General features: G+C 37.8%; 1 protein-coding gene across 4 annotated transcripts in view; it reads left to right on the top strand.

Annotated features, from left to right (window-relative positions):
• Window positions 1-23,383, top strand: part of CDK14 (cyclin dependent kinase 14) — a 609,384-nt gene that overhangs the window by 208,185 nt on the left and 377,816 nt on the right. For all 4 annotated transcript variants that reach the window (XM_029234436.1, XM_029234439.1, XM_029234435.1 and 1 more), the window contains one exon: window positions 19,594-19,673. In XM_029234436.1, coding sequence (XP_029090269.1) covers window positions 19,594-19,673 — 80 coding nt within the window. The remainder of the gene's footprint in view (window positions 1-19,593; window positions 19,674-23,383) is intronic.

The following is a 23,383-nucleotide window of genomic DNA, read 5'->3' as shown; positions in this document are numbered from 1 at the left end:
TGTCTTGTTCCTGATCTTAGTGGAAATGCTTTCAGTTTTTCACTGTTGAGGACAATGTTGGCTGTGGCTTTGTCATATATGGCCTTTATTATGTTGAGGAAAGTTCCCTCTATGCCTACTTTCTGCAGGGTTTTTATCATACATGGGAGTTGAATTTTGTCAAAAGCTTTCTCTGCATCTATTGAGATGATCATATGGTTTTTGTCCTTCAGTTTGTTAATATGGTATATCACGTTGATTGATTTGCGTATATTGAAGAATCCTTGCATTCCTGGAATAAACCCCACTTGATCATGGTGTATGATCCGTTTAATGTGCTGTTGGTTTCTGTTTGCTAGTATTTTGTTGAGGATTTTTGCATCAATGTTCATCAGTGATATTGGCCTGTAGTTTTCTTTCTTTGTGACATCCTTGTCCGGTTTTGGTATCAGGGTGATGGTGACCTCATAGAATGAGTTTGGGAGTTTTCCTCCCTCTGCTATATTTTGGAAGAGTTTGAGAAGGATAGGTGTTAGCTTTTCTCTGAATGTTTGATAGAATTCGCCTGTGAAGCCATCTGGTCCTGGGCTTTTGTTTGTTGGAAGATTTTTAATCACAGTTTCAATTTCAGTGCTTGTTGATTGGTCTGTTCATATTTTCTATTTCTTCCTGATTCAGTCTTGGCAGGTTGTGCATTTCTAAGAATTTGTCCATTTCTTCCAAGTTGTCCATTTTATTGGCATAGAGTTGCTTGTAGTAATCTCTCATGATCTTTTGTATTTCTGCATTGTCAGTTGTTACTTCTCCTTTTTCATTTCTAATTCTGTTGATTTGAGTCTTCTCCCTTTTTTTCTTGGTGAGCCTGGCTAATTAAAAAGATTTTTTATTGGAGTATAGTTGATTTACAGTGTTGTGTTACTTTCAGCAAAGTGAATCACTTATACATACACCTATATCCACTCTTTTTTAGATTCTTTCCAGGGTCCTACGTAGCTAATGAAACAACACTGTTGCCATTGCTACCTTTTCATTGCGGACCTCAGCTCAAGATTTGATGGCACCCATTTCTCTCACTACCTCTTTTATTCTATTCATATGGCAAACGTAATTCCTGATCTGCCAGTACATTTACAACCCTTTTATCCTTCTCATAAATAATGGAGGAACTAATATTATAGTAAGAATTGTACCTTAACAAAATAAAATGCTTTCAAATGGGTTTTTGAGTAAATCAGAAACTCGGTACCCTTGTGCCCCCATCCAAAGTATACTCCCAGCACCAGTTTTAAATGCAGTTAAGCATTGAACGTTGAATTAAGAGGAGAAAATGATTCTCTCTACCTGTTATGTCCTTTGAAAGTCTTGTCAAATTTTCATGGTCCTTGTTCTTATATTTAGTCACTTCCTTATGGATTTGTCTCTAAGCAGGTTCCTTTATATTGTTTGTATGTATTTACTCACACAAACTTTCAGATGACTTCATTAATTTTAAATGATTTTTGTGATGGTTGACATGACCTGAGCTAATTTACCGTTGACCCATCTGTTATAAAAGGCTTGTTTAATTAATAAGACCTGGAGAGAACAACCGTAGTTAAGGTTATTTTGTCTAATAAGTATGGTTATGTGGATGATGTTCATCACAAATGCAGTTATTGAAGCTGACGTGGCCAGATTTCTATGTAGAGACAATGTCGGTAGCTACTTAATAATCAGCCTGTATAGTTTTATTTCCCTTTCTACTTTTCAAAACCTTTCCCTTGTATTATATATATTCACATAGCATATGAATATATACATATTCATATATGTGTGTATATATGAAAAAGAAAATACAAAGAGGTAGCAGAGATTGTCTTTGAAAGTTGGAGAAAGTTGAGTTGACAGGTTGAAAGATGGGTGTAAGTTTATACCCCTAAGTAGTAACATGCTGCGCTGAAAACTTGGATGTCTCCATTTCTCATCTGTCACTTTCTTACTGTACTTCAGAGTTGGAGTCATTCCTTATATCCAAAATGAGTAAATCTCCCTGTTTTTTCAAGTCTCATATAATTTGGTCATATTTTCTCCTTAGTCACTCAAAATGAGTAAGCTATGAGCATAATGATTGAATGCTTACCTGATACATGATTAATTATGTTCTCTCACTTTCTGAAGTTCATAAACTGAGTCCAGCTGACTAATTAGTGGTCTGGATTTTTAAGATCATGGTTAAAAAGAAGAAAAATTTTTCTTTAAGTATTTGAGTATTTAAAAACAAAGAAAAAAGGAAAGGCAATCCTATGGGTTATAACCAGACCAAGTTGTTTATCTACCATGGACACAGGACATTAGTTTTCTAGGGTCCATTTTACTTGCATTTTTTATATAGCTACATTCTATTTTTTTAAACAAGAAAAGAATATAAATCTTAGAAAAGAGGAAAATGATAGTTACAAGTGAAATATCTGCAGCTCTTTGACAGGAAGATTTAGGTGTATGTATTTAATTTACCCAATTTACAGACATACTATTTTTTAAACTCACTTTAAGGTAACATGTTACACTAGCTAAAGTCTCTTTTGTGTTCTGGGCTAGGATTTGTAAATAAGGTGCTGTGATGGAACAGTTCTTCAATTGGATGACTACTGATGATTTCCCATCTGCTTCAGTTGGAAAAGAGTCATGGCAGTTGCATTCATCCCTCATTTTAGGTGAAAACCCAGCAAATATTTAATTGCTTTTGAGTGTATGTTTCCCCTGAAGTCAGGGACTTTACCCTCTAACACTCACCTTGATCTTAAATGAAAATCATTTCAGATGGCTTTCTATAAGGACTGAGAAGATTGATAACACAAAGGAGAGACATTTAGGAAAGCTGAGTTTGGGGATTTCTTAGTAGTTCCAGAAATTGTTCTATCAGGGAGAGCTGATGTAATCTGTCCTATCTCTAGCTGTTACTTGTTTAGTCCTTGTTTGAGATAGTTGACTTCATTCATTCATGCGTGCAGTTATTGAAGCCAGACTCCACGAAAGCCATGAAACATGGTTTCTCCCCAAAATGGCTAAATTATGTCATCTCACTGAGTAGAAATTAGATTTCTTGGAAGTAGATTTGGTGGCCGAGCCTTAGCATTACCGAATAGCCTTTTAAGACCTTGTCAATTTTCCTTACTTTGTACCCCTAAACCTAGCAAAACAAATTGCTCTGTAGAAAAAAGGGTGCTAATGTCCTGTTTGATGTGTTAAACACACATATTATTGCTTGGAAAGCCCTGGAAGTAGCATAATTGGATTTAACAAATTGTGTATTCAGCTTTCTTTGTCATTACAGTAAAGATTTGCCACCAAATATTTTATAGTTATATATGTATATGTAACTATAATATGTAAATCCTGGAAATTTATTAATTTTTAGTGTTTTAATTTATATTTGTAAATATATTCACTTTATAGTCTGCTTTAATCTGCTTATATCATGGAGCTATAGTTAGTAGACTTATAAGCTAGCAATAAGGCAATCCTATGGGTTATAACCAGAGTCGGTTAATTTACCTTTGTTGGTTAGGAATAAGAATGTATGTTTAGCTTCAAAAGAACGTTGTTGACATATTAGCTTTTGCTTCATTCAAAGCTCTACCCTAAAAAAAATGTAGGCAGGTAATGAAAATATTGGTGTCTAACATGATCAAATATCTAATTACTTTATTGGATCAATTTTGTAGTGGACCTGGCATCAAAATCCCTCTCGAGTCTACTTTTCTTTCCTTATGTCCTACTGCTTCCCTAATTTCTACTCTCTGTACTTTAAATGTGCCTGTCCCCACCCCTTCTGCATCTCTGTTTATGATAGATCCCTCTATGTAACTAGCTTGCCTCCCCTTTCTACGTGTCCACATCCTATCCCATCTTCAAGTCCCACTCATATTATGAAACTTTCCTGGCTTCTGACAAGATACTCTCTTTGAATAAACTTCAGTTATACTCCTCTAAGCCCTCTTCTTGACTAGGCCCTGACTTTGCCTCACCCCCACCCCTCCACCCCTGTCCTTGCCAGGCTTGCATAACCCAGTTTTAGCAAGAATCCTGCTAAGTCAATTTAGAGAAAATCCCCCCGTCCTTGATATCTGATGGCTCTGGCCTGTATGCAGCAGGAATCTTGTTAGGTGAGTTTAGCAAGAATCCCCTACCTGTGATGTCTCTTCTTAGTAATTTTCCATCCACCAATGATCCCCTAACCTGCTACTTGGCTATAAATCCCCACTTGTTCTTGTGGTATTCAGAGTTGAGCCCTATATCTGTCTCCACTGTTGCAGTAGTCTTGAATAAAATCTTACTGTTTTAACAAATGTCAGAATATTGTTTTTCTTCTTTTTCCTAATTCAGCTACTGCCTTGCTTGATATCTCCTTTACCTCATATGTATGTAACATATTATCGTATGTATATAACTTACTCTTCAGCACCTGTTACAGTGCTATTAATAGATGCTTAACAAACGTTAACTATGTAATGATTGGGGAAAATGTTTAGGAATGCTCTCATCAGGCCCTTTAAGTGTGAGAAGAGACTTTGACATATGGCCCTTGGGAGTAGAGATTTGTAGTCAGGACATATGAAGTTCTTTCTTCAGCTATACATTTGATTATCATGGATTTCAGTTTTTCTGAGTGTAAGGTTATATATCTGGGTTCATAGAGTAAAATCTGCTAGAGGGTCTATCCTGGAGATGATTTGAGTGATTGTTTCCTGTCACTGGGTTGCAGCACTCCCAGAAGACTGAATTCCGGCCAGGGAGACTCAGAGAACCTGTGCCCCAATGGGCCCTGCTGGCCACCCCACCTCTGCCCCCCTGTGGCTGTCAGCCCCATATACTGTCTCCACATTCAGGCCTCTATTGCTTGGCTAGCAGGGTTGCTTTCACCAATAAATCAAAATACAAGAGTCATGAGATTTTATGAAATAAAGAAGTCCTGGGGCCATTTTCCTTAAAAGGAAAGTGTGAGCTTGTTTGAACTTGAGGCTTCCTGGGTTCTTTTCTCAGCCCATCCAGTAAAAAGATATATTATTAAACCATAACAAAAAAGTAGATGACCAAATATGGTAGGATACCATTTATAAAAATCTACACACAGGAAAAGAAGTCTAGAAGATACATACATATGTTGAAGAATTTATCACTGAATAGTAGGATTATTGTTGATGTAAAAATTTTTCTGGGACTTCCCTGGTGGCACAGTGGTTAAGAATCCGCCTGCCACGGCAGGGGACATGGGTTTGATCCCTGGTCTGGGAAGATCCCACATGCCGCAGAGCAACTAAGCCCATGAGCCACAACTACTGAGCCTGCGCTCTAGAGCCCACAAGCCACAGCTACTGAGCCTGTGTGCTACAACTGCTGAAGCCCACACGCCTAGAGCCGGTGCACCACAGCAAGAGAAGCCAGTGCAATGAGAAACCCGTGCACCACAACAAAGAGTAGCCCCCGCTCGCTACAACTAGAGAGAGCCCATGCACAGCAACAAAGACCCAATGCAGCCATAAACAAATAAATAAATAAATAAAAAACTTTCCTTAAAATAATTTTTTTCCTGTATTTCCCAACTATTCTGCCATAAGCATGCATTACTTTTATAATTAGGGTAAGACTTACTAATGCCATTCTAAAATATATTGATTTATTTTGAGTTTTATAAAACATTATTAGAAAACGCAAAGAAGAATGACATTGCTTTGAGAGTAAGTAATTTGATCACAAGTGTCTGGTATAAGCAGAGTGCCTCTTTTGAATGAAGGGGAAATAGGAGGGTGTGAACCACACACCTTTCTTCTGTGGTTCACACTTTAATTATTGCTACTCCACAGAGAATTTATGAGTATGGCTGTGAAGCCCAGTCTCCTAGGACCAAACTGTGGATCTACTGCTTCTAGCTGTGTGATTTAGAACTGTGCCTCAGATTCTTCATAAAGTGGAGATAGCCATAGTATCTACCACACAGAGGTGCTGTAGTGATCACATTAGTGTAAATAAAGTCCTTGTTGAAGGCCTGCCACACTATAGGTGCTTTAACAATAGGGCTATTTAACATGAGTGCTAGTTTTGAATTAAAGACAACTGTCTTGATCTTAAACTTATTGACTGTGTATAAAGTCATCTTACTTCAAATCAGACTGACTAATTTGTACTCTGGCTCTATTGCTAGGGTTTGGAAGTAATACTAGCATAGATCTTATCATACCAATTATATATGATTTTTATAAAGGTCTTCATGTAATCAGCTCTTTACTTATATATGAGTTAATATAAACCCTGCTCTTCAACATGTGTACGTCGATTGCTTTCAACTTTATAGTTAATCGAATCATTTTTTAGTTTGACACTCTGCTTGCATATAAAGCAGTCCACCGTAGTGTGTCACTTTTATTTTTGGAGTACAGTCTTTTAGGTAATTCATGATGCTATAGCATTTTTCTCCAATCCTTTTTGTCATAAAAGACAAATCAAACTAGATACATTTGGCTTTGCTTGATATTATCTTAAAGTTTCATTTAAAAGGTATTTAACAATGACATATTTTCTATAATTATGAAAGTAATTATTTTAATTGGAGCAAATTAAAGTCACTCATAATCCTTTTGACTTGATATAAGTCCCCTAGTCCTTTAACCAAGCTGCTGTGTATTTATAATAATTTTCTTTGTTGATTCTTCATGGGCCATTGCAGCCAAATGAAAAAAGAAAACGGTAGCTTGCTGTCCTGTTTGCAACATAAACTGGAGGTGTGTGTGGGGTGTGTGTGTGGGGGGTGTGTGTGTGTGCGTGCGTGCGTGCATCTTTATTAGAATGGGTTGAGAATGGTTTGAACTCTGAATACCCCTACCTTAATGGCTCTCGTGGGCGGCTTTGTTTTATCCTGCTGTTCCAAACTTCACTTCATTTTGTGAGGCTGTGTTTGAATGGAAAATGCAAGATCTCTGTGGTTAGCATTACTTGGCAGTGAGTATTTGGGGACTCTTCAAAGTCTCTTGGTGAATCAGTGACATGCTTTTTGGTGCATCTCAATTAACTTATTTGGAGATGCTTTTTTCCTGAGAGTGGAAGCTTGACCTCTCTCTCATGATGCTGAATATGTATGTCTCTACTAGAGGAAGGGGAACATTTACAACTCTGCTAGAGAAATGGGAACATCATGCTTTAAACATACCTTTGAACCAGGAAGCTTGAAATGCTGTAAGGTTGAGCATCGGACTTCATCCTCTTTTCTTTAATCCCAGCTCATGTAATGACTCACTGTGATTGTGGTGCTGTAGTTAGACTTTTAAAAAAGAGAATTGTGAATTATTTTTATTTTTGGATGTAGTATAAGATATAGCATGTAAGAATTACCCAGAAGATAATAGGTAATCCAAGATAGGGAAAAATGATAATATCATCAAGAAGTATATCCATTTCTTTTCTGCTTGTTTGAAGCATTTTCTATGGGAAAAAGAAGCTACTGAAGATAAAAATCTATTTGAAGTGGCAACTTGACCTCAGAAGTAGAACATTTGATTTCTCTAGAAATATAAACTGCAGCCTTTCCAAAGACCTCAGTAATATGTTTCCCCACACAAGTGTGCTTGAAAACGGGACTAGAGAAAAACAACACAAAAAAACTCTCCTACTTCTTCTTTTTCTTTACCTTCACACTATCCCTTAATTCCTAGTTTTCAGTGCATATGAGTGTATAGAGATGTATGTTTAGGGATATGAATTGTATGTTACAGCTGAAAACTTATAGAACTAACTAATACAGGAAGCTTCAAATCTCACTATGTGTGAAAAATCAATCTATAAAAACTTCTCATAATAAACTACATTTTACTTACTTTTTTTTTTTTGTGGTACGCGGGCCTCTCACTGTTGTGGCCTCTCCCGTTGCGGAGCACAGGCTCCGGATGCGCAGGCTCAGCGGCCATGGCTCAAGGGCCCAGCCGCTCCGCGGCATGTGGGATCTTCTCGGACCGGGCATGAACCCATGTCCCCTGCATCGGCAGGCAGACTCTCAACCACTGCGCCAGCAGGGAAGCCCTACTTACTTTTTATGAAACCCTCCCATCTCATCAAATAAATACGGCTCTTTTCTAGTAATTTTAGGGGTAGTATAACTAACCACCTTTACATCTATGGGTGTCCTGGGCATCTTTTCCATGCTTCCTGCCTTTTCTTGATAAGTTAACAATTCTTCCATTCTTTGTCTTTGATAACTTTGCTTATCTTTTTTTTTTTTTTTTTAAAGAAACTTACCTTTGTTTAATATGCATTTTAGTTGTCTGATACTATCTTATTTCTTCTTTGGCTGGTAATCTCCTCAAGGGCTGTATGCATGTGACTTTTTGCTCTTCCCAGAATGGTTCCTTGTAACTGGAGGTATTCCAGAAGAATACCGAGATGTGTACAACCCCTTGCCCTAAAACTCTGGAAGGTTAATGTATGAACATGGATGATAAAAGTCTCTCAAATGCAAACAAATATCGGACCAGATAACCACAGTACAATCCAGCTGAGTGAGGGAAGGAGAGGAAGCATCAGTAACTCAGGAAAAGCTTAGGTTGAAGTTTACACACAAAAGATGCTATTGGGGTAGAAACAAGTACAAATTACCTTCTGTTTTGCTTACATCATTGCTACCAAGGAGAGTTTGCTTTAAGCACTGAAGTGCAAAGCAAACATAGGAGTGAATTAAATTATCAAGTGTCTTAGGAAGTCTGACAGTACTATGTTTTTCTAAGGAGTTCTGATTTAAGACCTGAGACGACTGTTTCACAGACTTCTAAAGAATTTGGGAGTTGAGATTGTCCCATAATTGTTAGTCATCTTTGAGGAACTATGAAAAATTTTAGAGACATTAGCAGGCTTGAGATGTCCAAATGTTCACAGAAGAAGATGGAACTGGTGTGGCTTCCTCCCTGCATGCCTTTCTCATTTCCCCTCCTCCAGTGGAAAATTTTAGGACAGATTATCACTCAGATTATTTCTGAGTAAATCAAAATAGGAAGAAAAATAATGATCTAGGAGTTCATAAAAAAATTATGTCATACCTAAATAACCTTAATTCCTCTTTCTGATGAGATTGTTAAGCTAGTGGACTGGAACACTGTAGATGCTGGGTATCTGCTTGTTTTTCAAACATGGGTAAATGTTCTGATTATGTTCTGGTAGGTAAGAGAGCCATAGACAGTTGAGTGATACGCCGTTTCTGGCGGTGGATTTAAAACAGGTTGGTAAGAGTGGTAGGGTTTCTAGTACCTCTATTACATGGTAAAGGGTTGACTCATTTGTTCACCATGGAGCCCTAACTGTGTGCCAGATGCAGATTTTCCAGCACAGTCCAATGGTAGAGGCAGAAGGTCAGTGCAGTGGTTTGGGACAGAGGGCCATGGAGAGGAAGGGCTGGATTAGAGAGTTTGAAAGTGAAAAGGGAAGGAGGGAGGGGAGAAAAGAGAGAGAAAGAGAAGACAGTCAATGAAGCCACGTCCCCCAAAGGTGGATGGGGTATGTCAAGAGTGTGGTGTCCAAGAGCACTGCCCTGGACCTCATCCTGTTCAGTGTTTCTATTCTACCTCAGAGAAGGACACACAGAAGGATGGGCAGCCAGTGCTTGTCAAAAACAAGATTAGAATTTAGACAGGAGAGGTTTGAGCAGTTGGTTGCTGCTGACAAGTTGGAATCTTATTAGGAATAAATCAGACTCCTGAAATTATGTTTGAAAAGTGAATTATTAGGCCTAGGGCAAGTTAGAGATGGTGTGATTGTGGGGCCCATGAAGAAAACTCAGGGGTTTTAATTGTTGGCAAGATCCATGAGTTAATAGTGTTTTGTGCTGATCACAGGCGAATACATGCTGAGGCCAAATGAGTACCAGTCGAGTTTCTGGAATGGGGCAGGGTAGTCTCCCAGTCCACTCAGCACTTATCAGACCACATCTGGTAGTGTGTACACCTTGGCAAGCACATTTCACAAGGGGTTAATCAGCCCCGACTTACCAAAGGCTTGCAACTAGGACTGTGAGGGCGCTCAAAATAGTTGAAAAAATTTGAACGTTTACCGAGAAAAAGGAGACTTCAGTGTTGGAGAGACCAGACAAAGGAAGAAAGACAACGAGCACGTGATGTCGGAACCTGAAGGCTTATTTAACACAGTGGTTCTCAACCCTGGTTACACTTTACAGTCACCCAGGACGTTTTTAAAAAATATGGATGCTAGGACCCCACACTGCACCAACTAAATCAGGGGTGGAGCCAGGCATGGGTATGTTTTAAAGCTTTCCAGTTGATTTAAAAATGTAGTCAGGGGTGAGAACCTGTACCTTGGTTTCTGTGCAGCCACAGAGGCTGGTGCCAGCTCCAGGCCTTGCCTCATGCACGCAGAGGGCAACCAAAACAGCAGTCCCTACTCTACCTGCTTCCAAGAGGCTGTCAGGATGGAATCTCCTCTGCCTCACACCACTGTTTACCACAGGCATGGTATAAAACGCCCTGATGGTTTATTATCTTTCAGACGTCACCCGTGTATTTTGCACTATATCTCCTACTCTGTCCCTTCCCCATGTCCTTCAGGCTCTTTTTATGTTGTCTAGATCTAGATCTAGAATACTGTTTTCTGATTTACAAATGCTTACGTGTGTTCGACTTTCTTCTGAGTGTTTACTTCTGCTTTAACAGAAAATTGGCTCTCTCTTGAAGTTATTGCTTCCCTTGATGTCTTCCAAATGACTCACAAGTTTTTATGTCTAGACTAAGATCCTCCCAAATAGGACTCTTGATTCTCTGTCTAAATCTCTTCTTCTTTAGTTTCCCTTGAGTCAGTACACGTGCCTCCATCCACACAGAAACTAAAGTCAGGACATTTGGAGTCATCCTTTACCACTTGCCCTATGCCCAATTCAGTTTATCCTAACAGTCTCTTGATTCTGTCTTCAGAATATTGTTTTCCTTTTCCCCATTGCTCTTACCAATACCCTGGTACTTTGTGACCACCATCTTTCCCCTGGACCACTGTAGTAGCTGCCTGACCGCCCTCCCTGCTCCCACTATTGTGCTCCTTCAGGCTGTTCTCTACACGATAGTGAGGGAGCTGCAGACACACAATTTAATCATATTATCCCCTTTCTTAAGATTTCCCGGTGATTTTTTTTAAATCAGTCCTTTCTGTGGCCCTTAAGGGCCTGCATGGTCTGGCTCTCCTGTCCCTCTCTGCACGTCCCCCCTCTCCTACCCCCTGCCGGCCAACAAGCTCCAGCCACTCTTTCTTTCTTATAGCTTTGTTTAACACATTGTGTTCTCTGCCCCTGGGCTTTTGTACAGGTTGTTCCATCTGCCTGGAATGTTCTTTGCTTACTCTTCTATATTTCTTGTTTCAGCTTAAATGTCACATTTTCAGAGAATCCTTCCCTGTCTAATCTAAAATAGGTTCTTCTTTTTTTTTTTTAATTGAAATATAGTTGACTTACAATGTTTTGGGTGTACAGCAAAGATATTCAGTTGTACACACGTATATATATTCTTTTTCAGATTCTTTTCCATTATAGGTTATTATAAGATATTGAATATAGTTCCCTGTGTTATACAGTAGGTCCTTGTTGGTTATCTGTTTTATACATAGTAGTGTGTATATGTTAATGCCAAACTCCTAATTTATCCCTGTCCACCCCCGCTTCCCTTTTGGTAACCATAAGTTTGTTTTCTGTGTCTGTGAGTCTATTTCTATTTTGTAAATAAGTTCATTAGTATCATTAAAATAGGTTCTTTATCTTTTTTATGGCATGCTGTGATTTTCCTTCATTGCATTTATCCCAACTTGTATTGGGTATGTTTTTTAATTTTTAAAGAACTTCTTACGGAGTTTTGATAAACCCCCATCAGTTTCCAACACTGACAACCTGTGTCTAATCTTGTTTCATCTGTATTCATTCCTTCCAATTATTTTGAAACAAACCCCAAACATCATATTATTTCATTTTATATTTTTTCTTTAACAGATAAGGCCTCTATTTTAAAACACCAAGCCATAATGCCATTATCACATGTAAAAAATTTAACGATTTCTTTATCATCGAATATATAGTCAGTGTTAAAATAAACTTTGTTGGAATCAAGATAAAATCGGGTCCATACATTGCAATTAATTGCCATTAGTTCATCTCTCTCTTTTAATCTATGGGTTCTCCCCTCCTTTTTTTCTTGAAATTCATTTGTTGAAGAAACAGGTTCATTTCCCTATGGTTTCCTGTAGTCCGGAGTTTTCTGATTATATCCCAATGGTGTTATTTAACTTGTTCCCTTATCTCCTTGAAATAAGTAGTTAGATTTGGATGTGGTCAGATTCCTGTTGGATTGATTCCATTGAGGGGGATGAATGCTTCCATCAGGGGGCACATAATATCTGGTAGCTTCTTTTTGTGACTTTAGCAACCATTAATGGTGATATTCAAATTTTCCTCTTCATTTGTTACATGCAGTGCATCTATGCAGAGAAACTTCACTTATGAACTATCTGTTTACACTGAGGTACAGTGTATGCGAAAGTATATGAAAAGGGAAGGTAAATGCTTGACATATTCTCTTTAACAGTTTTTAGACTAATGAGATGGTTCTGTAGTACTCTCCAAATGTGACTCATGAGTTTCTTTTAAAGTCTCATTATAAACTTACTGATTTAAACATATTTAATTCCTTTCAATCACAGGTATTAGTTTAGTGATGCTTAAATTGTCCCCTGTTTGAAGAGCGAGCACCTCCAGTCTCCCTTTGGTGTATGTCAGCCGTCTTTGTAGTTACATGTTTTACGTCTGTCTCCTCGGTGAGACTTAAGTGCAGGGACCATGTCTGGGTTGTTTATTCTTTATCCCAAGCACAAAATCACAGTCTCTCAATTAGTATTTGTTGACTAGGAGGCAGGATATTAAAACTTAATTAAGGGCAGGGCTGTCTTGTGGAAGAGCATTTAGTTTAGTCTTGGTGGACTCAGACCTGGAATCAGAGAGTAGAAGTTACAGGAAGCAAATTTTGACTCAGCATAAAAAAGGACTAAGTAATTTGGGTATTTTAGAGGGGTTGAGTTCCACCGAGGTCTTTTGAGGAGCTACTTTGCTCCAGGGAGTGGGAGGACAAAGACAAGCCAATCAGGATTTTTTTGTCTGTTCAGGAGCTTGAATGATCACTGAGGTTACTTCTACTTTTTAAGGTAATACGACTCTCAAATCCTTTATTGACAGATTTTATTTTTGGAAAGGTACAAGTTTAAAATTATTGAAATGTAATTATTTTATTTTCTCCCATGAACAATATATATTCCTCTAATTTTATGTTTCAAAGTATTATGAGGTTTTACATTTAATAAAACATCATTATCAATATTTTGTCAAATGTACAAACTCATAATAATTGTTGGTTGAGCACATCCTTTTTCTCAGTACGTTAAATCATTAGACTTTTTGCATTATTAATCACATCCTAATAAGTAGCCATTATGCTATTCTCTTATAAATCTTTGGATTTTTTTTTAAAGAAATTAATTTAACAGAAATGACATTAGTCTTTTTCCTCTTCTCTCTGCATTATTTTGATAAAGATTAGGGTGAGGGCTTCCCTGGTGGCGCAGTGGTTGAGAGTCCGCCTGCCGATGCAGGGGACGCAGGTTCGTGCCCTGGTCCGGGAAGATCCCACATGCCGCCGAGTGGCTGGGCCCGTGAGCCATGGCTGCTGAGCCTGCGCGTCCGGAGCCTGTGCTCCACAACAGGAGAGACCCGCGTACCGCAAAAAAAAAAAAAAAAAAAAAAAAAATTAGGGTGAGGTGTGATTACTGACAACTTACCTTGAAATTCTAAATTTACTTTTCCAGAATAAAGTATTATAGATAACACTTTTAGAATATTTCAGAATATCAAAGGTTAAATAGTATTGAGATGATTTCTCATTTATACCTGAATATAAATTGAATTTAGGTGGAAATAGCAAGGCCATGAATATTTAGTTGTTTTTAATTTTTGAAGTGTGTATGTGAGACAGTATAGTCAGCGTTCCAACAGTGTCCTAAGAGGGAATTAATAAAAGAAGCACTAATGGTAAAACCTTTAAAATGTTTTTAATGACTTTGCCAAAAATTTATAAGTTCAGCTCAAAATATTGTCCTTGACGTACTCCGCCTTGCCATTGTCAATCCCTCAGTAGTAACTACATTTCCTTGTATTGCTTCTAAACCAATACAGTAAGGAAACAAAAGCATTGTATCTCCCTGCACTCAGTATTGTTTTCCATAGCAGTTTCTCTTGAGACAAAATCATAATGGAAGAGAGAGGCAGAATATATTAAATTTACCAGAGTATATTAAATTTCTTTTAGGTGTATTGCCTTAATTTCCTTTATGTCCTCTACACATAATTTCTTCTAGGTGTAAGCACATGAACACTATCTTCAAAGATGACCTAGATAATATTTGTTATTTTGTTTTATTGTACTAAGTTATCTTATGAATTTGAGGTAACTAATGTGATAGAAAACCTTTAGGCTTTCCTTTGAGGACTGTCTGTAAGGAAATTCTCTTTGTGCATCGTCTTTTGAGCTGGGCAAGTTTACCCTAAGTGGGGAGTTTTCCTTTATAGGGTTCACAAAATGTTAAAGTAACAAATGCATGAAAAAATGAATAGGCTGTGCTCCTTATTCAAAACTTCTCGATCGTGCGTAATCCACACAAGATCATTTTATTATTTACAAAATTAGGGCACATAGATTTGTGGACAGAATTTCTGAAGTTGGCAGAGATTTGGATCTGTGGTTAGGACCGGTTTGAAAGCTGGATCCACTCTAGTGTGGCTTTGCCAGGACAGCCAGCCTCTCCATGTCTGTGCGTGGATAGCTCTGTGCTCGGACGTCCCCCTGGCTTTTCCTCCTGATGCAGTTGACAGCTGTTCCTGTGTGACATGCGGACTAAAGCAGTGTCACTTGTCCTTGGGCCTGAAGTGAGCTTCACAGTGAGGACACGCTGGGAAAGGCAGTGGTTGGAAGAATTAGAAAATAGTAAAGAATCTCTGAAATTAAAACAGCTCCCTAGATAGCTTAGAATAACTAGACACAAACCTGGCAATATCTCCAACAGAAAGTTCTGTGGTGATATTAACACAATTGAAAGCATTTTTTTTGCTATATTATTTACCTGAATTAATGTTTCCATTGCCAATCAAGCCTTGATTACCTTCTATTCATTAGCCTTTGATTTAATTAATAAAACTTGTTAAAGAGAAATCTTCAGTGTTTTCCTGTAAACAGCTCTAATTTATTGATTCAATTTGAATTTTGTAATTATTCTAAAGAACTTCAATGTTTGAAGTATGTGTTTTGAATACTTAATAAAATAGTTTAAACCATACAAGGTAATTATTAGATACCATGTTTATTTTGTTTTTCATAGAATAATAGGTATCTTCTTTTGATATCTCTAAAAAAATGACATTTTGTTAGAGTTCGTCACTTAGAATTTCAAATGTTTCAGTCGGTACTAAAGTTAAAAAAATATGCCCCAAAGGTAGAATATTAGAAAATGTGTAATGTTATTTTTTCAAAAGGTACCTTTTCCAAAAGTGGAGCCAGTGACTTATGTTTTTTCTAGACTTTAGAACTCAGGGATTCAGTAGTTGGTGAGTGTCTAGACATGTAGAGGAAAACTAATTAAGAAAAGAGAGAGTCACAATGACTCTTAGGTTAGAGGCTATTTGATAATCAATATGGTTCTTAATGGGAAACCAATGAAGCAGTTGGAGAAGAGGGAAATACTGGTTACTAGTCTGGGCTCAGATTATTAAAGATAGTGAGGGTTCTGAAACATGTCTGTTGGGTGAAAAAGGTTAATTAACAAAGCGTTCTATAAATTCTAAAATCTTAAGGAAATGAAAACTTTCTATATCTTCATGCATCATCAAAAACAAAGAGACTGAACCTTTAATTTGAAAAAAGAAAACAAATAAACATGAAAGAAGATATTGAAATCTTTTTATAAATTTTATATTTTTGAAATTATTGAAAATAATAATTTTATACTTTATTCTTGAGATACTTATAGGTATGAGGAAAGAAATATCAGTATATTAACATTATTAATATTCAGTCAATAAAGTATTTTGAGGGCTTCCCTGGTGGCGCAGTGGTTGAGAGTCCGCTTGCCGATGCAGGGGACACGGGTTCGTGCCCCGGTCCGGGAAGATCCCACATACCACGGAGCGGCTAGGCCCGTGAGCCATGGCCACTGAGCCTGTGCGTCCGGAGCCTGTGCTCCGCAACGGTAGAGGCCACAACAGCGAGAGGCCCGCGTACCGCAAAAAAAAAAAAAAAAAAAAAAGTATTTTGAGAGTCTCCTCTGTGCCAGACAGTTTTAGGCATTGGGCATGTAACAGTTAACAAAACAGAAAAAGAGTTCCTTTTCTGTATTCTCCTGGAGCTAATAATCTAGTATAAATTTTAAGGAATTTTTTAGTTTCATATGATGTAATACATAAAATCTAAATGTCTTTAACTGCTGTGATTATCGTAACTATAAGAAATTGATAGTTGGAGGTTTTAACTCATGGAGAGTTGTGCTTCAGAATCAGGATCCCATTAACTTGGATCTTATTCTTTTATGCAGTTTATCATAGTAAATATGTTCAAAATTTTTTTCGCCACAAAGATAATGTACACTAGCCTATGAGATTGTTTAAAGGTGTTCCTTCTCTAGTTGCATTTAAAGCATGAGTGCTGGTTCAATTAAAGGCTCTTCTCCTTTCAGTGTATCACAGGGGACTCATAGCTTCATGGTCTCAGAGTGTGTTTTAAGCAGATAGCCTTCCAAAATCACAAATTCCCTGTGTTCTAGAATTCAGTTCACGGTATATGCAAGCCAGCGATCTCAAGGGAAAGGGAAAAGTTTGTATGTGTTTTTTATGGGTGAGGGGAGAATATCGATAAATGAAGGCAAAATTCCAAGCAGTTCCTGGAATCAGTTCCTGCCTCCTCAGGGAGCCAGTGACGAGCTCAGCTGGGCTGAGAAAATCTGTGCAGATGTGAGTACTGACTGCATCCCAGCCCCAAGCCCTGCCGGAGGCCTCCCTTAGTCATAAAGGGCAAAATGGCCAGCACAAGTCACACTCACCAGTTGAACCCCATGTGAATATTAATATTTTGCTTGCACCTGGGTACCTAGAGCATAATCAGGATTAGAAGAAAATCAAGGTGATGTACTCAGGAGAGGAGAGTTGCAGAGCAGAAAAGCGGCAGGCCTGTCCTCCCAGCTGAGAGACACAAGGGAAAATAAACATGACTCCTAGCCTTGAGGAGACAGCACATTGTGGAGCGTTATAACTGGATGTACTTTGACTACTGTAACCAATAATATATTTCAACAATCCTTTTGATGAGGGATGCCAGTAGGATGGTTGGGCTGTGATGATTCCCTTGACCTTTGTGCCTGTGGCAGTTGTTTGTTTTTGTTTTTTTTTTTTAATCGAAAACAGACCAATTGGTTGCAGTTCTTTACAAAGAGACATTCAAATTCTTTATTTCAGACTCAGGCACTGGATTCTCTGGGCCACACGAGCTCTCCTTTGCTGATTCCATAGCCTCTAAAGATTTTTGGTTGCAATTTAAATTGCAGTAAGAAACCATTTTTCACCTATCAGATTGGCAAAATCAATGGTTGATAACATAGTATATACTGGTAAAGGGGAAACAGGAGCTCCTATTTTCTATAGGTTGTATAAATTGGTACAAGCTGTAAGTAGGATAATTTCTCAGTGTCATCAGAGTTAGAATTTAGAAATACACATTTTTTTTTTTTTTGGCTATCCACACCCTACTTTGTTTTTTTTTTCCCCCAACATCTTTATTGGAGTATAATTGCTTTACAATGGTGTATTAGTTTCTACTTTATAACAAAGTGAATCAGCTATACATATACATATATCCCCATATCTCTTCCCTCTTGTGTCTCCCTCCCTCCCACCGTCCCTATCCCACCCCTCTAGGTGGTCACAAAGCACTGAGCTGATCTCCCTGTGCTATGTGGCTGCTTTCCACTAGCTATCTATTTTATATTTGGTAGTGTATGTATGTACATGCTACTCTCTCACTTCATCCCAGCTTACCCTTCCCCCTCCTCGTGTCCTCAAGTCCATTCTCTAGTAGGTCTGCGTCTTTATTCCTGTCCTGCCCCTAGGTTCTTCGTGACCTTTTTTTTTTTTGTTTTTAGATTCCATATATATGTGTTAGCATACGATATTTGTTTTTCTCTTTCTGACTTACTTCACTCTGTATGACAGACTCTAGGTCCATCCACATTTTACTTTTAGGAATTTGTCTTACAGATGTATTTTTACATGGATGAAATTATGTCCAAGAATATTTATTATATCATTGTTTTATGGCCAAAAATTGGGAACCTGCTAAATGCCTATCAGTAGAGGACTGGCGTTAAATTAAGCATACTACACTCATACAAAGGAACACCGTGTGGTCTTTCAAAAGCAAGAGACAATTTTCTATGAGTTTATGAGGAAGTCACCAAAGTATATCGAGTGATAAAAATAATATACACTGTACCCTGTATGCCATATTACCATTTGTGTGTGTGTGTGTGTTAAGTATATATGTTAAGCTAAGTTACCTCTCTGAGGTAAGTGGTGACCTCAGAGGGTGGGAGCTGGGTGTGGCGGGGAGATTTACTTTTCATTAAATGCTTTGTGTTTCTTTTATTTTAATTAAGGAAGTATGTTGGTAAGCCTAGTCAAGGTAGAAAGTAGAGCAGTCAACTAGAAGACCAGCATAGATAATCATGTCTTTATTTTATTAACAGAATAGATTGGATAAAAAGTTATCTGCCTAGCGTAATCCTACTTTTAATTAGAGCTGAGCTGATACACATTTGGAATGTGTCTAGAAGAAACATCTGCTTTGGATAGGTCTTGTGTAATTTTGTAATAGTTAAATATTCTTAACTTTTATTTTGATGATATACTGCATTATAAAACACAATCAGACTAATGTAATTTTAGGAGGCTCTAGTAAAAAAAAAATAGTGAAAAAGGGAGGAATGGGTGATGTTGAGAGAGAGACAGACAGAGACAGACAGAGAAAGAAGAGGGAAGAGAGAAGGAAGAAGACTGAGTGTCAGGTTTCTGTCCTTGGGGATTGAATGACTTCAACTTAAGACTGAAGATAAAGACATTTCAGCAAAAGAAACAGAGGCGCTATTGGAGAAACAAAGGGAGAGTGTTATTTTGACGACTTGAGTTTTAATTAATCTGTGAATAATTGATCGAACATGGTGTTTTTGTTAAGCACTAGTTTCATTTTGGAAAGAACATAGAGTGAATCACAGAAAACTTCAGTTAAATCTTGGACTATGCAAGTGCGAATATTTAAAATGTGAATATTTAAAGTGTGAATATTTATGATGATGATACAGGATTCCCAGCCTTACTGAAATTAATCTTGTTGTGGTGGCATAATTGAGTTCTGACATTTTCAGTGCAAAAATGCATAAAATATAAATTGTAAGGAAGACAATTAGAACCATAACGGGAACATATTTTCACGGATTTGCTTCTCATCTTTTGTTTTGTTTCTCCAGGGTAAATGGGAAGTTGGTAGCCCTGAAGGTGATCAGGCTACAAGAAGAAGAAGGTACACCTTTCACAGCTATCAGGGAAGGTAGGCATTTTTTCTTGTTATCTTTGCTTTTGTGTTTGCATGATGCTCATAGCTGTTTAACTATTATGCACCTCTGAATATGCTGCGTTTCTAAATTACATAGTTATATTTCTAATTGGAATGTGTAAACTGAAATTTAAAAATCAGTACCTCTTACGATCATAGCAATTCATGTTAAATAAAATAAAACTATCCTGCTATATACTCAGGTGTGGAGAAAAAAACTGCTGTGCATTGATGGTGAGACTGTCACTAACTGAGGAATCTTACATGTCTGATTTTGTTTGCAGAGCTCCACGCACATATTAATCTAGAGTTACTCTATATTCATGACTTTTAAGGAAAGTTCTTAAAAATGAGGGGATTATGCTACCTTATTAGTCATTTGTATTTCTTCTTTCTTGATTTTTGTTCCTGTTCTTTAATATATTTTCTATTGGTTTTTCTTACTGATTTATAGATGCTCTTTATATATCAGCATCATGTATGTTGTAATATTTTCTTCCATTCTGTCATTTTTCTAAAAAGTCTTTTTAACAGTTATTTGATACATATAAATTTTAAATTTTTATGAGATGAAATTGCTCTATCTTTTGCTTTATTACATCCTGCATAGTTTCTCTACTTCAAGAGAATGAAATACCTTCTTTTATTAGTGGGATCTTTTCAGTTCACTTTCAGAAATTTTAGTATTAATAGCTTCACCTCTACTACATTTTTAAAAGTACAAATCTTGAAATAAGACTTCAGTTTATTTTTGCATTGAAGGAACCACAGTTACTTTTCTGCTGATCCACAGCAAGATAAATAACAGAGATTTACTTCAATAGTATTGTTAAGATATTGATGAACTAAATGTAGTCGGTCACTGGTCTGATTTGTTTCCCTGACCAGGGATTGAATCTGGACCACAGCAGTGAAAGCCTGGTATTCTAACCACTAGGCCACCAGGGAACTCCCAAGAAGTGTACTTTCTGTTTCACTTTCTCACCTTTATTCTCCTTTTCATACCACTTCAGTTTAGTTTCTATCATTCCTGTTTAGCTAACACCAGATTTTCCAAGTGGGTAGCTTTTCTCTCTCTCTTGTGTTGTCTCCTTCTCTAAATATTATGGAGTTTTAGGACAGGGAAGGGGCCTTTTTTTCTCTAATCAGCACTCTTTCCCATGTGATTTTATTCATGAATTAAATAGCAGCTATAACATGATGACCTACACATGCCTCTCTTTAGCTAAGACCCTGTCTTTGTTTCCATTCTCACACATCCTTCTGCCTACCTGGCATTTCCTCTTGAATCCAGTAATATATAAAAATGATAATATATCACTCTCAAGTGAGGTTTATTCCAGGAATAAAATATTTGTATTTGGTCTGATGGGATTGGAAACCACTGGCTGAGATGGAGCAATGGGTTCCCATTGAGCTGTGAATTTGATTATGGTAGGCCCTCAATGTTAAAGAGTAGGAGGGGGCAAAGAGTTTCTGGGCCAAGAGAGAAGCAGAAGGAAAATGATACTGGGCAGCAGGCATGCTCCTTAGCATGTGGGGTGTGCACTAGAATTAACCAGCCTAACCTTGTTAATGGTGCCTTCCCAGATTCAAGGTTAAGAGGAAGTTCCTAATGATATTAGAGGATCCAGCTTTGACAGTTGGGTCCATCAGTGGGAAGCTCAAGGGAAGAAGCAAGTAGGGTTATATTAAAGTTTTTGATGATCTGTCTGTTCATACTGGCTGGGTATGAGGCAAGGCCCTTGGGCACATGGTAAACCTTGAGATAAGCTTAGGAGCTGGCCCCAGGCTGCATAGAATGTGTCATAGAATGCAGGGCTCTGTAGGTGGGACCTGGTTCTGTGGGTTAGAGAGCCTCTGAAGACTTTTGAGCTGAGTGTATTAGGAGGATAAATCTGATACTAGGATGTGATATAGATTAGATAAGGAGGAAGCCAGAAGCTGATAAATCAGTCATTCAGAGCAGTGCATATTTGAAATCATGAGGATTTGTTAGAAAGCAGTGACAAAAAATGATGTTGCTGAGAAAGAAATGCCAGACCTAGGTGAATTATTAGTTATAGGCAATTTGAGAGGGAAATACCAATGGTTTTGAGTTTGAATGAGTAAAAAAAATGGTGCCAGAGAGAGAAATAGTTTTTGATTGCATGGAGAATTGCTTTTAATACTTTGCAGTTTGAAAGGGCTATTATCCAATTTAACCTTCACATTAGCCTTTTGAAGGTTCTTTTTTGGGGGGTGTAGAATTTATATTGTTTGTGAATTCGTATTACTAATATGGAATTGAGGCTCAGAGAGGTTAGATGACTTGTCCAAGGACTTGAATCTTGGACCTAGACTTTCTTAGATTATAAAACAGTGTCCATACTAACTTTGTGGAGTAGTTGATTGGGGTTTTACACATTGGGGCTTGAGTTCATGAGACATCTATACAAAAATGTCCTTTTGTGATGTGGAAGTGTAGCTCACAAGAGGCCAGCATAAACAGTATATATTAACATGGTCTTTAACAAGTTGAACAAGTGGTAAGATTTTTATGGGAGAGAACTTTGAGTGAAAACAGAGAGCTAAATTGCAAGACAGTGTAGTGAGTTAGAAAGCCTCATATTAGAGTCTGGAAAGCTGGGTTTTGATCCTGACTGTTTTTCATCACCTTGCTTGTTTGCTAGGGCTGCCATAACACAGTACCACAGACTGAGTGGCTCAAACAGCATCTCATGGTTCCGGAGGCTAGAAGTCCGAGGTCAAGGTGTCAGGGCCCACCTTCTGATGGCCATGAAGGAAGGATTTGTTTCAAGCCTTTCTTGGTGAATAGATGGCTGTCTTTTCCCTGTGTCTTCACATCATCTTCTGTCTGTGCCTTTGTCCAAATTTCCTTTTCTTATAAGGACACCAGTCATATTGGATTAGGGTCCAATGACCTCACTTAATTACCTCTGAAAAAAATTCGATTTCAAATACCATCATATCCGGAGGTGGTGGAGTTAGGACTTCAACATATGCATTTTGGGAGACACAATTCAATCTGTAACATCACCTAATGGTGTTGGGCCTCAGTAACCCTACTTGCAGAACACAGGAGTTGGTTTGTGCCATCAGGAACCATCTACCTCTGCATTATGGTTTTGATTTCCCAAGGAGTCTTTAAACTCAGAGTTTTGAATTCTCTGGAGATGAATGGTACAAGAATTGTTGAGGCCTGAAGGAACTGATCACAACAAGACACTGTATTTTCCTTTGAATAAAATATTTTACGTTTTTCCTAATAAAATCTGACTTCCGAGTGATTTTTAATGGAGATAAATGACCATATAGTAAGAAGAAACTCTGGGCAGTTTTGGTTATTTGTTGCTCTCTTGCCTTTCATAAGTCTTATTTTTCTGCTATTTATGTGTGGAAGCAAAAGCTAGCACCGTTGCTCACTCTCTTTTGCATTATTAATACTAGAAATCCATGCACAATAACTCCTCTGTGTACCTAGTGGTAGAACTTGAAATATTTAGGATGAGGGTGGTAGATGCTTGGGATATATTCATTTTTACATTTTTTACATTGATGAGGGAGTGGCATGGCTTGTTCAATTGAGAGGAAGCACTTTAATTTGAGTTTGCCTTTTTTCTGCTGCTTGGTCAATTTCCTCATTCACAAAACGTCAATAGAAGGAAGATTTCAAAGTAGGAAAGCACTGTGCGTAGTAAAGT

This window comes from Monodon monoceros, unplaced genomic scaffold (assembly GCF_005190385.1).
Source record: "Monodon monoceros isolate NGI ecotype Baffin Bay Population unplaced genomic scaffold, NGI_Narwhal_1 Super_Scaffold_2, whole genome shotgun sequence".
NCBI lineage: Eukaryota > Metazoa > Chordata > Mammalia > Artiodactyla > Monodontidae > Monodon > Monodon monoceros.
The sequence above is the reverse complement of the archived record's forward strand: the minus strand, read 5'-3'. Positions and strand labels throughout refer to the sequence as shown.